The sequence below is a fragment of the Lepidochelys kempii genome, chromosome 3 (genome assembly GCF_965140265.1).
Source record: "Lepidochelys kempii isolate rLepKem1 chromosome 3, rLepKem1.hap2, whole genome shotgun sequence".
NCBI lineage: Eukaryota > Metazoa > Chordata > Testudines > Cheloniidae > Lepidochelys > Lepidochelys kempii.
In genome coordinates this window covers 7,243,744-7,258,820 of record NC_133258.1, presented here as the reverse complement: position 1 = coordinate 7,258,820, position 15,077 = coordinate 7,243,744, and the positions used below count along the sequence as shown (strand labels likewise).

Sequence of the window (15,077 nt, the reverse complement as noted above, 5' to 3'; positions counted from 1 at the left end):
TATTTCTCTCCCTTCACGATGTAAAAGTGTCAGAAGTGGAAAGTCTGATCCAGTATGCCAATCCTCCTCCATCAAAGGTTTGAGCCTTGAGAATGAGGGCCAAAGTGGAAAAAAAATGAAGTAGGAGAGCTACAAGACAGGTCTAGATGGCCCCTGTTCTCACTACCACTTTATTCTAGAAAATATTAGAAATCGAAACCTAAAGCACAGAACTCAAGCCTCTAACCAAATTGCTATTTGCAAAAGATTCAATGTAGGCCATCACCCAGATAACTGTTGGTACAAACAAGACTTCCAAGAGAACCTCAAGTGTCACGTTAATATTTCAGAGAAGAATCAAAGAACTGACAAACATAACAGGTTTGCAACCAAGAGGGGGTTTACATTAATTTGGGTGTGGTGGACTGTAAGAGCATTCTATACATTAGAAAGGCAAAAGGTTAAGTCCCTTATTCTTTCACCTAAAGGTATTAGAAAGTGGGTGAGTACTGTGGATGTGGAGATATTTGATTGACATTATATGAATATAGTTAAATTTAAAGCCATGGATTTGTGTACATGCACTTAAAAGCTTCCAATATGCTCATTTTGTAAGTGAGAAAAAATAAATATCAAGTAAATGTATGTATTTCAAGCTTTAAGATGGAATAAGGCAGTAGTTTTACCTCTAGCTGTTTGAGATTGTGGCCATTGAAGCCTTGAAAATACAAATAGGAAAAAAGACAAGACAGTAATCATAAAAATATAATTTTAAAATAACTGACCTTGTCCCCACGCTGCCCATTCCTCCCACACTGACTGAAATGAATACCATGTTTTGAAGATTAACTAGAGCAGATGAAGTACACAGGTAAAGACTCTGAATTTCAATAGATTTCCACAAGAAATATGCCATATCTGTCCACCAACAATTCTAACAGAACTACACCATCACAGTAAAGGAAGCCTAAAGAGCCTTTTACACTCCCACAGTTTAAGTAGCAGAATCATGGACCACAAAGCCAACTCTGCCCACATATCTACACCAGCGACACCATCACAGGACCTAACCAGATCAGCCACGCCATCACCGGTACATTTACCTGCACGTTCACCAATGTAATATATGCCATCATGTGCCAGCAATGCCCCTCTGCTATGTACATCAGCCAAACTGGACAATCCCTACATAAAACGCTTTGAAGAACTAACCAGACACCATCCCCAACTTCTACTTAAGGTGTACAGCCCCATTTGTCAAAGTGGATTGAACCTCAGGGTCCTGTGGCACCTCACTACTCTTGCAAGACCAAGTATTCATCCACGCACCGACACTACTTGGTCACCTAAACATCAGTGTATAAACATGCCTTTTCACCTCCAACTTGCTTGGCAATTTCACCTCTTTCTCCTGGACAAGAACCTAGACCGAGTAATCCATGCATTTGTCACTTCAAGACCATTATGTTATTGAGGCGGAGGTGTCAGCTGGTACAAAATGCTGTTACCCACCTCCATGGTCCAGGTCACCATGAGCACAACAGGCCTTGCTCAAGAGCCTTCACTAGCTCCCAGTCAGTTTCAGATGGCAACCTGAGCCCTCGTTTCTAATCTTCACAAACTATTAATGGATCAAACCCTAGCTCAGGGGTGGGCAAACTATGGCCCGTCAGGGCTTTGGATCCGGCCCGCTGGATTGCCCCCCATGGTGCCGCAGGCCCCACGCTGCTCTTAGAAGCGGCCCGCACCACATCTCTGCAGCCGGGCGTGGGGGAGGGCCGAGGGCTCCATGTGTTGCCCTCACCTCCAGGCACTGCCTGCCGCAGCTCCCCATTGGCCGGGAACGGGGACCCATGGCCAATGGGAGCTTTGCGGGAGCTACCTGGAGGTGTGGCAAGGGCAGCACACAGAGTCCTGTGACACCCCCACCCTCCAGAGGCCGCGCTAGGATGCGGTACCTGCTGCTTCATGGAGCAGCATGAGGCCAGGGCAGGCAGGCAGAGAGCCTGCCCTGGCCCCTGTGCATGCCACTGCCACCCCAGAGCCACTTTAGGTAAGTGGCCCTGGGCTGGAGCCCAAACCCCTCCTGCACCCCACCCCCCAAACCTAAGCCCCCTGTTGCACTCCACACCCCTCCTGCACTCCTGCCCTTCATTCCACACCCCTCCTGCACCCCAACCCCCTTCCCTGAGCCCCCTCAAACACCCTGCATCCCTCTTCTGCCCCAATCCCTTGCCCTGAGCCCGTTCCTGCACACCACATCCCCTCCCACACACCGCACTCCCTCCCGCACCCTAACCCCCTGCCCCAGCTCTGCATACAATTTCCCCACCCAGATGTGGCCCTTGGCCCAAAAAGTTTGCCCACCCCTGCCCTAACTACATTAGGGACCCTGTTTCAGTCTAGGCATGGACAATGCAAATGACAAAGCCCAAGACAATGTGTGTTCAGAACTCAGGACTGTGCATTCTTGGTTGATGGGATCCAGCCATAGAATGAACTTCCAGAGTACTTTAGGAATTGTCATATTGGATCAGACTCAAGCTCTTTGTAGTCCAGTATCCCACCTCCAGCAGCAGCCAGCACCAGATGCTTCAGAGGAAGTTAAGAACCCTGCAGTCGGCAAAGCTACATTAGGTCTTGTCCTGATCTAACACAGAAACACTAAGTACTCCTCACTCCATTCTGATCCAGGACTTAAACTGTATTCCCCCGACAGACACAGACACACACACACTACTTCAAGCATAGATGTTGGGGAACGAGACAGCAACTTCAAACTCCCCCCCCCCCCATTCCAGATACAGGGGAAATGGGGCAGGGGACACTCCCCACATTCCACTTCAATTACAGTCAGGGGCAGAGAAACCACACTGCAGTTCTCTCCCACTCCATTTCTGTTACAGATTAAGGGGGAAACCACACCACATCTGCCCCCATTTCAATTACACTGGGGAGACGCACACCACGCAGCTTTCCCCACTGTAGTTATAGACAGCAGGAGGGAGGAGGAGAACCCCCCCCCCCCCCAATTCTCGTAGCAGACAGAAAGAGGGGAAGGAAGGGGGGAACCAAACTATATTTTCCTCCACACACCCCACTTCAAACACAGATTGGGGGGGGGACCACACAATATTCCCCCCACCCTCCATTGCAGGTCCAGGTGGGGAGGGGGGGGGGGGGGAACCGCTCCTTCACACACAGGCAGCCTGCAGAAAGAGGGGTTCGCCCTCTTCTTTTCCTTCACTCCCCCGGGATTTTGGGGACGGGGAAGCTTCTGACTCGGCCATCTCCCAGCTCAGCCCTCTCCTGCACTGGGGCCTTCCCCCCCGCCAGCGCCCTCCTACGCTGGGGTGCTGTCCCTCCCCCCTGCCCCGGTCCTCTCCTGCACGGGGGTAGCTTGTGGGCTCTGACCTCGGCGGATCCCCTCCACCCCGAGGCGGCAGCTCCAGCGGGAAGAGAGAGGGTCGCCCGCCCCCCACGCCGAGGCCCAGGCTACCGCACTTACCCCAGCACCCGCCCTGCTGCCTCTCCGGCCTCGCCTCGCCTCGCCCCCAGAGCGGGCGGCGGCGCAGCGCGAGGAGGTGAAGACGGTAACGGCCGCGCCCCGCCCCCCAGACCCCCGCGGCAGCGCCAACGCCGGCCCCCACGGCGGCCTCCTGCCAGCCCCGCCCCCCCGCATCGAACGCGGGCCCCGCCTCCGCCTCTCGCTCCGTCACTCCCTGCCCCGCCCCGCCGGACCGCCCCGGAGAGCGGCGAATCAGAACCAGCCGGCTCGTTGCTAGGTAGAAGAGCCGGCGCCCCGCGGCCCCGGCCCTGATTGGCTGCTTCTCCCAGGGCGCTCGAAGCTGTTTCCATGGCAAACGGAATAAACTTGCCGGGAGCAGAGGAGACCGGGCCGCGGCGGGGGGCGCGGCTCCGGAGCCCAGGAGGCCAGGTGAGAGCGCGGGGGCGGGGCGTGTCCCCGCCAGGGGGCATCGATATCCCGGGGTGGGGTGGGGTGGGGTGGGGTGGGGTGCGGGGGGGGGGCGCTCGGGGTATCGCCTCCATGGCGGTCAGGGGTTTATCGGCTGCTCACGGGCACTGGGGTATCGATTCCCGAGACACCGGGGGGGGGGGTGGTTTCTGAGGAGCATAGGGCAGCACTTGGATTACCAGCTGGGGGGGCTATCACAGGGCAGGGGGCGCACCTGGGGTATAAATGCTGCGGGGTGCAGGGGACCCTGGGGATTCTTCACGATGCCGGACATGGGGGCACAAGGGATGGAGGGCATTGGGGGATAGTGGTACCACAGGGCAGAGGGGGGCACTAGGTGTAGGTAATACTTGGGGGGGGGTGGTATCGGGGGATATCAGTGCCGCAGGGGGATATTGGCTGCAGGGGGAGCACCGGGAATGTAGAGAACCACAGGGGCCATTGGGGGATACCAGCGTCGCAGGCTGCCGTGGGGCACATCAGTTCCACGGGGTGCAGGGGGAGAACTGGAAATATACAGTACAGTGCAGGGTCCTGGGGGATGTCAGGGTCCGGGGAGCACTGGGAATGGGCAATGCTGTGGGACGGGGGGGGATATCAGTGCTGCAGCGTGAAACGGGGAGCACTGGAGGGAATTGATGCCATAAAGCACAGGGGGCACTGGAGGCTGGCAGAATGCAGGAGAGCTGATGGTTTTGATGCCATGAAGAGCACAGGGCTTTCAGGGCTTCAAGGCCCAAGATGGGCCCTGGCCGAGGATCAGTGCCATGGGGCTGTGGTGGAGGTTATAGATGCCCCAAGGCATGGGGGAGCCGTGAGACTTAAAGACTGTGAAGGGCACAGGGGGAATCAGTGATATAGAGTACCAGGGGTACTGAGGGGTATTGACACTGCAGGAATAATAGGGAGTATTGGTTTCATGGGGTGTGTGGGGCACTGGGGTATCGATGTCACAGCAGGAGACTTCGGAGGAATTGATGCCGAGGGCGGCACTAGAGGCTATCAGTGCTGTGGGAAGCAAAGGGGATATAGATACTGCAGTGCAGTAGGGAGTATCGACTCTGTGGGGCTGTATGCAGGACTACTGATGCTGCAGAGCACAGGTGGCAAGGGGAGAGTTTCATTGCCACAGGTCATTCATGGGAGAGGGAAGAGGGCTGCAGGGCTATTAATGCCACAGGGTGCAGGGAGTCCAGGAGGTATCAAAGCCCCAGAGTGCAGGGAGCACTGTGGGGGGTGGGTATCACTGCCGTGGAGGCTCAGGAGAGATCAGTGTACCCTGATTGGGGGCATTAAAGCTGTGGGTCACAGGTAGGAGCTGTGGAAGGGACTGATGTCATGGGTGCCCTGGGGGGGATCATTTCCACTGGGAAGCGTGGAGATGATCAATGCTGTGGGGTGTAGAACTGGGGATATTAATGCCTGGAGTGGAAAAGGGTATTGATAATATAGGGTATGGGTCCCTCACAGGTATTGAGACCACTGGGGATGCGAGGGTGTCAACTCTAGAGTACTGAAGGGTGTCAATGCCATAGGGTAATTGTTGGCAGAGGGGGCACTTAGTGGGACACAACACCTTTTAATGAGATGCAGCAGCAAGAAGACCATTTTGCTGCCCATCCACTCAACAGCTTCCCATCATCTCTCTCTGTTTCACATTATTTCCCCCAGATCAATCCTCTTGTAGTTTCTCATATTGAATCTCATATACTTGATTCTTTTTGTTCTGTATACGCTAATCTCTCTGGTTTACCTTTCTATTACTGTGGTTTGCAACACTTGAAATACACAGAGGACAGTAGATGTGAATTAACTACTGTTGGCTCCCAGGATGATCATTTACAAGCAGTCCTCTCTTCCTTTCTAAACCTTAGAGTTTGGTTAGTTCATTCCAGGTGAAAGTTCTCTTATACCATCATGTGGATTATGGTCATTAGATTATTTCTGGGTAACGTGTTTTTAAACCTCTGGGAATATGAATCTCTGAAGAGCCAGGAAGGCTTAATAAAACAGTGCCTCTGGAAGACTTACTCTGACTATGATTTGCAGAAGGCCCTGAAATGGTATTCCAGAGGGTTAAGCCTAGATTAACATAGCTAAAGGAAATGAGTTTAATGCCCTTAGTTAATATGATCTGATCAAACATAGCATTAATCTTTCTTAAATGCAATCAAATTATTTTTTAAAACAAAGGGTTTGACCCAGCTCCTATTGAAATAAAAGAAAGTCTTCATTATCTTTAATGGGAGTTGGATCAGGGGGACTGAAATCATTCTGCTGTGGTAAACAACTTCATTTGCAAGTAGTGCACAACTGTATCATAAGGCAACCAATAAAATCATGTTCTAGAACACTAGGATTTGTCTGCTTGATTCTTACATCAAAGGAGCGCATATACCAATACAGTTCTGGATTCTAAGGAGCACCACAGATATTACCCATATAGTCAATGTTACCCCTGGCTATACAGAATAATACTGAGTACTTGTGTGGCCCATTTAACCTTCAAAGCACTGTACAAAGATTCATTATCTAACCGAATTGTGAAGGAACCATTTCAAGAGCTAATCTCCACTGGACTGGTGCTGGACAGCTTGGGGAGGAAATGTTGCCTAGTCAAAGAGGAGGCTTAGTGACCCAGAAAGTACCAAAGAAGAGAGTTGATAAAGGTACAGCAACTCAGTAAATGCCATGGGGACAATTAGGGTAACTCTTATCCATTGTGACAGGGTCGGGTCAGATGGCTATAGGAGAGTAATAGAAGGCAGATATATTAGCCCCAGGCTAAGTAGGTCCCTTTCCCCTGGGTAAGGTAACAGAGAAGGTTCCAGAACAATCAGGGCACCTGGGTTTTAAAAAGGAGCTCACTTCAGTTCGTGGTGTGCGTGTGAGGAGCTGGGAGCAAGAGGCACTAGGAGCTGAGAGTGAGAATGTGGAGGACTGAGGTATACAAGCATTATCAGACACCAGGAGAAAGGTCCTATGGTGAGGATAAAGAAGGTGTTGGGAGGAGGCCGTGGGGAAGTAGCTCAGGGAGTTGTAGCTGTCGCACAGCTGTTCTAGGAGGCACTCTAGACAGCTGCATTCCACAGGACCCTGGGCTGGAACCCGGAGTAGAGGGCGGGCCTGGGTTCCCCCAAAATCCTCCCAACTCCTGGTCAGACACAGGAGGAGTCGACCTGGACTGTGGGTTCAGAAAAACGGCCAAGCTGAGGGCTGCCATAAATCTCCAAGGCGAGCAAATCTGCCAATAAGCGCAAGACCCACCAAGGTAGAGCAGGAACTTTGTCACACCATCAAGCATCTCCTTGCAGCTGGGTGTCGTACTGCAGTCCTCTTTGCACTTCTGGCACCCCATATAGGTTGTCAACATTGGATGGCAGGACTTCAGTGGCTCAGCTCTCCACCCAAGTCACAAAGTCCAAATGAACCCCTTCTGGAGTAGTACAGAGTTCAATAACTAAGCAATCTGTTTGCCCTCCCTAGAGTCTTCAGCCCTAGCTATGAGCCCTTTAAATTCTGCTTTTTGTTCAGGCTCCTAACTAAGGCCTGCCCCTTCTTGGCGCTTACACCATTTTAACTGTGATCAGTAGGGAAACCCACCCTGTACCCTACTGGGAGTCACAACCAGGGACCCTATACATAGCTGCCACATACTGCTCAGTAGGGCAGTTCTTTGCTACTGTTTGTCTGGGCCTTTTCCTACCAGGCCCTTTTATCTCCAGCTCAGCACCAGCATCCTCAGGGTCTTCTCTCTCTGCAATCTCTCTTTGAGTTCAGCCTACCATAAACTTTACTTATTTGTGCAGCTCCTGCAGCCAAAGAAGAACTCCTACTCCTTCGCTCCTGCCCAAAAACTGACCTGCTAAGGGACTGCAGCTGCTTTTATTTGAGCCTGTTGGGCTCTGATTGGCTGTCGCTAGACCTTCTAGCCCTTGGAGAAACACGTCTCTCTGGCTTCTAAGATGGCTGTTCAAGTGGGCTTTTCTAGGAAGGACTACAGGACCTACCTTTTCCTTCCACCTCACTGTATGAGGGGGCAGGATGTAGAAGAGCAGCAGGGATCCATATGAGGTGAACCAACTGAGTTTGCTGCTAACATGTACTGTCTGTTTCTAGCCCTACTGATTTATTACATGAGTACAGCAATGGAAAAGTGTTCAATTGCCTAAGTAGTATATACCTCAATAGCATTCATCACCATATATTTTTGACAGGTCTCCACGCCCCATTTTGGGCTTATGTCCTGCCATCCGTTCCCATTTCCGTTGGTGTTGAGGTTTGGTGCTGTTGGCCATTTTGAAAAAGATTTTTTTATTATTATTTTTTATGTTTGAATAGGGGGCTTGTTGCAGTTTATGTTTGGCCACGTTTAGAGGCAAAGGTTGAAAAAATAGAAAGAGAGATTAAAAAAAAGAAATATTTGGTTAGGGTTAGAGGACAAAATGAAATAATGTTTGGTTAGGTTTAGTAAGGAGAGATGCTTTTAAAGGCCTAGTTTGGCATGTTATTAAATAATAGAGAGAACTTAAAGAAAAATAAAGTTTTTTTTGTTTTTAAAGCCAGGCACTCCATTGGTAATCTTTTCATCAACCTATTATTAAGCACATCCGTATACTAGCGTTTAACCCCCGCCTTACATAGATATATTTCTTTTCTTTCAAATAATTTAAGTTGCTTTTATCTGATCATGCTCTTCTGGTTCTGTCGGCCACTCATCACACACCAGTGCGGTGATCCTGTGTGGCCCTGGCTTGGTTATCTGTCAAAAAAAATAAAAAATTCATTTTAAGCGGATAAATGTAATAATTTTTTCACAACTGGTAAAACTTTCACTTGCTTTTACTGTAACAGTGTTGCTGTCTTTCCATGACTCGGGGTCTCTCAGTTGGTTCTTGACATGGCTATCCTCCGACGATCCCTCAGCTGCTATGTCCTTGTATACAGACTCTTCTTCCATTCCTACCTATAAAAAACAAATATATTTAACCATAAATATTTATAAAATATTTGTAATTTTTCATCAATTTGTTATAAAGAGTACCTTACCTCCACCTTTGAGTCTGCTTCCTCCAAAGCTGGCAACAAATTTTTTCACACGCAGTCCTTTTCCTCTTTTACAACTGGCAGTGATCCCATAAAGTTTTCCTGTTTCTTCTGTTCAATTTCAGGATGAAACGTGGGGTTTGGCAACAGCGCTGCCTCTTTAGCAAAATAAGTGTAAATGGGTCTTCTCTTCTGAACACGAGCTGTTGCACCCATAGACATTTCCGGCTTCTTGGTGTCTGTAGACGTCTTGTAAAAGGACGTGGCCATTGTGTCTAGGCTTCCAATTTTAAAACTGCAGTTTGCAAAAATACATGGTTTTAGATGCACGGTCAAATATTCATTGGCTAGAGTTTTTCAAATAATCCATCCCACGATAGCCTGTTTCTGAAAGGCTCTTGTTTTAAAATCTTGGTATGAAAGGATTGGTTCAAAAAGTGCATTCTGTGACGTAGCTGTAAAACAGCTTCGGATCCTTCCACCGTGAGGTGGGGATAGCTCCCAAAGTTCACCACGCAGAACACCTATCATTTCTCTACCAATAGTTGCTAAGGTAGGATGCTTCACTCTGCATGTGTTCAGTAATACAGACTCTCTTATTGCTTTATTTTTTTTTTATTCTCTAAAACCCTTTTTTTCTTTGCCCTGTGCTTATTTTTTACTCTCTTTCTATTCTTTAAAAATCATCTCTCCTTAATAAACCTAACCAAAAATCTTTCTTTTCTTTAATAACTTGCCTCTATTCTTTCAAACTAACCCTTTAAAAACAAAAATCTTTATTTTTCTTTAAGTTCTTTCTTTCTATTCTTTAATAACATGCCAAACTAGGCCTTTAAAATTCTCTCTCCTTACTAAACCTAACCAAACAATCTTTCTTCTGTTTAATAACCTTTCTTTCCTTTTGTCTTCTAAACCTAACCAAATCTTTCTTTTTTTTTAATCTTTAAGGCCTCTCTTTCTATTCTTTCAACCCTTTTCTCTAAACATGACCAAACACAAGCACTCAACAAGCACCCTATTCAAACATAAAAAATAATAAAAAAGTTTTCTTTTTCAAAATGGCTGATGGCACCAAACCTCGACACCAACCGAAACGGCAATGGAGGGTGGGATATAAACCCAAAATGGGGTGTGGAAACCTGTCAAAAATACATGGTGATGAATGCTATCAAGGCATGTACTACCTGCCTATATGAGCAGATGTTCCAAGTTAAGAGATCTCAGGTGGATCCTGCCCAGGATTCCCAGTATATACTTGTATTGTTCTAGAGGGTGAAATCCTTGTCAGGATTATAGAATAGGGGATGTTTTGTTCCCACCTTCATGTTTTCAGTCTCTCTGAAATCACAGAAGAGTGATGGTGTTCTCCTGTGACTCAGGAACTAAACTTAGGCCCCCAGATATCCGGTAAGGAGTCTAATGCTATTGGGGTGCTTGGAGAAAACCCATCTAGAAAGCTGGTGGAACAAGCCAGGCATTTTCTTAACAGCTTTAGAGATATTTTCATGACTGCACCTGGGAAGACTCATTTCAGTGAGTATTGCATCCAAATTAAGCCAGGTAGCAGGGTTCAGAAAGGAGTGTCCTGTGTCTTGGAAAGGATGTGGGAGACAGTAATGCAAGAATTAGATAACATGCTTGAATTTGTGTAGTAGAGGAATCACAAAGTGAATGGTGCAGACTAATTGTTTTGACACCAAAACCAGACAATAGTGTTCAGTTTTTTCTCTGATTTCAGAATAAAAGCCAGTAGTAGCTCTCTGTTTGATACCTACCCAGTGCCAGTAGTTGAGGTAAAACTAGATAAATTACAACTTTTGATCTGACTAAGGGATGTTGGCAAATACCTCTATTGCAAGAGTCCAAAGTAAAAAAAAACAGTGTTGCCTTATGGACTGTACCTGTTCCATAACCTCCCTTCCTTTGGTCTACACGTTCCACTGGCCATGTTCCAGTGCCTAATGCACAAGCCGCTGCAACGTGGTCCGTACTATGCCATGGCTTAACTCTGTGATGTGGCTATACGTTTCACCACATCATCTCAACATCTTCAGAAGGTCACTAACCATGCCCCTGTTAAAAAGCTGCATGCCATGAAGAATACCTCTGTCCAGATTACCCCGATATCTGGCTCTGTAGCCCAGTTCGTTCACTGTGCACCACAGGTCTGGTGAGGTTCATGTGAATGAAGATTCTTTTTGTGTTTGGTTGGCGATATGGGCATTATGGCTTCTGCCAGGCATAGTCTGAGCCACTTTCTTAGGCCTTATCTACACTGGCAGAGTTACAGCACTGGCAGTTGCAGTGCCGCTCAGAGAGCGCTGAAGGGAAACCACTTTTATGTGTTCACACTGTCAGCTGCCTGCGCAATAGTGTGTTCACGTTTGCAGCACTTGCAATGGTATTTGGATTGGTGCACTCTGGGCAGCTATCCCACAGACCATCTCTTCCTCTTCTGCCACTAAGAGTTGTGGGAAGGCAGAGGGGGTTGCAGGGCATCCTGGGTCCTATCCCCATGCCCCGTTGTTGCGGTTCAAATACAAGACAGACAAGGCTTTAAGCAAGCAAGCAGGCTGGTCTGCCGATGGGCTTCTGCCTGTCAGCTTTTCCACCCTCTCTTTTATTTCTCTCCCCCCTGCGCATTACATACTCCAACCGCAAAAGCAAACAACAAAGGAAATAATATGACTTTGATTAATATTCTTATTTACCAGCCTCTGTCTACTACAGTCCTTACCCTCAGGCCTTGAGCCCAGTCCAAGGAAGCTTCCCACGGTTCATGTCCTCTGGGCGACTTCCCATGGTCCATGTCCTTGGACGGAGCAGTGTGTGCACTGCTCCTACACAGCACTCAGGGTGTGCCCTGAATGTTTCCAGCTGCATGAACTCTACATGAGCCCTTCATCCCCTCCTTTTTTGTTTATTTGTGCTCGGCCATCTCATGGTAGCTGTCAATTTGCTTTTGCAAGCGATTTAACTCCCGGACAGACAAGGACATAACTTGGGGAGCCTGCCAGGGCGGGTCTCTACAAAGCCTTAACAAAGAGGGAATACATTGTACACAGCAGCAGCAAAAAATAAGCCCAACAATCACAAATACAGGATAACCGAAAAATTGTCGCAGCCATCCTAGAGAGGGCAGCCAACCTGTAAGCCAATTCCAAAAGCCCTCAAACCCCAGATCTTGGCGTATGTGTGCCGTAAGATTGGCCAATTCGGCCAGTCTAGTTTCTATGAAACGACTATTCTCAGTTAAGTTAAAACAACACATATGCTGAAACGTGGAACAGCCTAAATGATGTTTCAAGAGCAGAAAATCAATGGCTGCTCTGTAATCCAAAATTGCATCCCTTAATTCATGTTGCTCTGTGTTAAGTAGGGCAATTGCCTGAGATGTTGTATTAATTGCCTTTGCCGCAAAACACGCCAGGGCATTTAAAGTTCTTGCTGTATAAGTGGCAAGCCCGGGGACCCCAACAATAGAGGCCGCTAAGGCGGTATACTCAGAGCGGCTGAAAAGATTGACATCTGCGACACAATCTTCTGAAAGGGGTGTACTTCTTTTACTGCACTTTTGGCCGGCAAAAGGCAAAATTAGTGTTATTCTACTGAGGCAACAAAGGGTGCCATCGCTTAAATTTGCGGGAATATAACTAAAGGAACATGAGCCGCAGGTAAAAAACCACCCTGATGGTAGGATGATATGGCCATAATTGTACGAAACATTCATGGCATGGGAACAATTTAAAAAAGGTTGAGGAAATTTGCCAACAGCCTAAGGGCACCTTTGTACAAGTGCAATTGACCACACGCGCACAGGTGACATTGTTGGCCCCGGCCGGATACGGTGTGTGGAGGGATACGGCCGTTTGAGGCAAAGTATAGTTGGCCGGGCCCCAATTAGCCATGCCAGAGTACTGGGAAGAGAGATTCGCGTAAGCAGCGAGCATCATCTGATTCCCTATTTCCTCAGGGTGATGACATACTGGAATAAGGCATGTACCTAACAGTTCTCCGGCTGCTACAGAATCAGATAAACAAAAGTGGGTAACATTTGCTATTGAAGCCAATCTTCCCATAGGTTATATGTCATTCGGGCCCGTAACGGAGGAAGCACTCCCGAGCCAACCCCTACAGGAAATAGCAGGCACAAAAAGCATACAATCAATACAGAATTAGCAGTAATTTGGGCGAGAATTGCCAGAAACAGAGTCTCAGGAGTCTCTGGCTGTTGGTTTGCTGCCAGTCTTCATTGAGCCACGGCGACCAATGCTTTTACTGCTCCCCATGTCATGGGCTGGCTTGGGACGCTACGCCTCCTCCGTCTCCGTCCCGCCGTTGTCGACCCGGGAGGCACCGCGTTCTCCTCCAAGATCAGCTGAAACTCCGGTATGGGATTCGATAGCCCCTGGTGCCACGCCGTGCTGATTCAGTGCCGGTCGCACACAACGGGCCGTAACCCACAACGGTCCTGCAGGGAGAGACACAGCAGCATATCCCCGACCCCAAGTGATTAAAGGTACTGGGCCCAGCCATTGCGGATCGGGCAGCTGATGGTAATAGACACGCAGTCTTTCCAGTACCTCGGATTTGTGAAAATGCCGATCCGCGGGGGTCTGCTGATCTGCGTTCAGCGTTAAATTATTTAAAGTAAACAAAAGGATATGCAATTGTTGCTGAATGTCTCCTAAGGTTCGGAGACGCAGCTCCCCTTGTTTTAATTAAAAAGAAAAGGAGTACTTGTGGCACCTTAGAGACTAACCAATTTATTTGAGCATGAGCTTTCGTGAGCTACAGCTCACTTCATCGGATGCATGGGCATGCATCCGATGAAGTGAGCTGTAGCTCACGAAAGCTCATGCTCAAATAAATTGGTTAGTCTCTAAGGTGCCACAAGTACTCCTTTTCTTTTTGCGAATACAGACTAACACGGCTGTTACTCTGAAACTTGTTTTAATTGTTTGTCGAGCAAGGTTTTTAGCGTGCGATTTGCACGTTCAACAATGGCTTGGCCCGTGGAATTATAAGGAATCCCGTGTTTGAGACAGACGTCCCATTGGGCACAAAAGGTGGAGAGGGCTGTGGAGCAATAGGCTGGGGCATTATCCGTTTTTATCTGGCTCGGGCGACCCATAACAGCAAAACAGGCTAGCAAATGGTGAATAACTTTGGGAGTGGCTTCCCCACGCTGTGGGGTCGCCCAGAGGAATCCCAGATAGGTATCAATGGAAACATGTAAAAACGAATAGGGGCGGAATTGTGGCACGTGAGTGACATCCATTTGCCACAGCTGATTCGCTGCGGTGCCTCTGGGGTTAATGGCATAAGAAAAGGTAGGGGCAGCAGCGGCACAGTGGGGGCAGAAACAACCAATAGAACATGCATGATCAGCAGGAATGTGAAACTGTCAGGCCAAAACAGAGGCAGACTGATGGAAAAAGGAGTAGCTTTCAATGGGGTCAGAAAAAAGGGAATTTACCTAACCATGTAACGCGCGATTGGCGCGCGCATTGCCCTCAGTAAGTAGCCCAGGCAGAGGGGTATGACTGCGAATATGAGCAACAAAATAAGGGAAATTACGAGTGGTGATGAGATACTGTAAGGACAAAAACAGGCGAAGAAGGTCTGCATTGACCTGAGGGGTAATGAGGGCAAGGGGTAAATGATCAATTACCTGATAAACATAATGCGTGTCCACGATTAAATTAAAGGGACAATCAGCAAAAAGTTGAAAGGCCAAAATAACAGCAGCCAGTTCTGAGCACTGCGCGGAACGCTGAGACAGCGTAAAACAAGAATGCCAATGAGGGGGGTCACCTAATTGATAGGCGACAACACCGCGATGTGGAGAGCCATCAGTAAAAAGAGTGATAGCTGAAACAATAGGTCGAGAGCGGCTAAGACGATGTACGATTAGTGGCACCTTTTGTGTAATCACCAACCGAGGATCTTTTGGGGGATTATAAGAGATCTCTCCCACATAATCACAAAGAGCAACCTGCCAGGCCAAGGAAGTGTGGTACAAGGAATCAAATTCACTACGTGACAAGGGGAACACAATGGCAACTAAATCAGT

General features: G+C 48.4%; 2 protein-coding genes across 9 annotated transcripts in view; one reads left to right on the top strand and one right to left on the bottom strand.

The window, feature by feature from the left end:
• FZD3 (frizzled class receptor 3) overlaps positions 1-3,589 on the bottom strand; it is a 104,500-nt gene extending 100,911 nt beyond the window's left edge. For both annotated transcript variants that reach the window (XM_073335623.1, XM_073335626.1), the window contains exon 1: positions 3,488-3,589. The gene's annotated coding sequence lies outside the window, so the exon portion shown is untranslated. The remainder of the gene's footprint in view (positions 1-3,487) is intronic.
• Positions 3,590-3,826: 237 nt separating this feature from the next.
• Positions 3,827-15,077, top strand: part of FBXO16 (F-box protein 16) — a 78,064-nt gene continuing 66,813 nt past the window's right edge. For all 7 annotated transcript variants that reach the window (XR_012157876.1, XR_012157877.1, XM_073335619.1 and 4 more), the window contains exon 1: positions 3,827-3,916. Coding sequence is in view for 5 of the 7 variants with exons in the window: in XM_073335619.1 (XP_073191720.1) it covers positions 3,836-3,916 (81 nt within the window). In the remaining 2 variants the exon portion in view is untranslated. The remainder of the gene's footprint in view (positions 3,917-15,077) is intronic.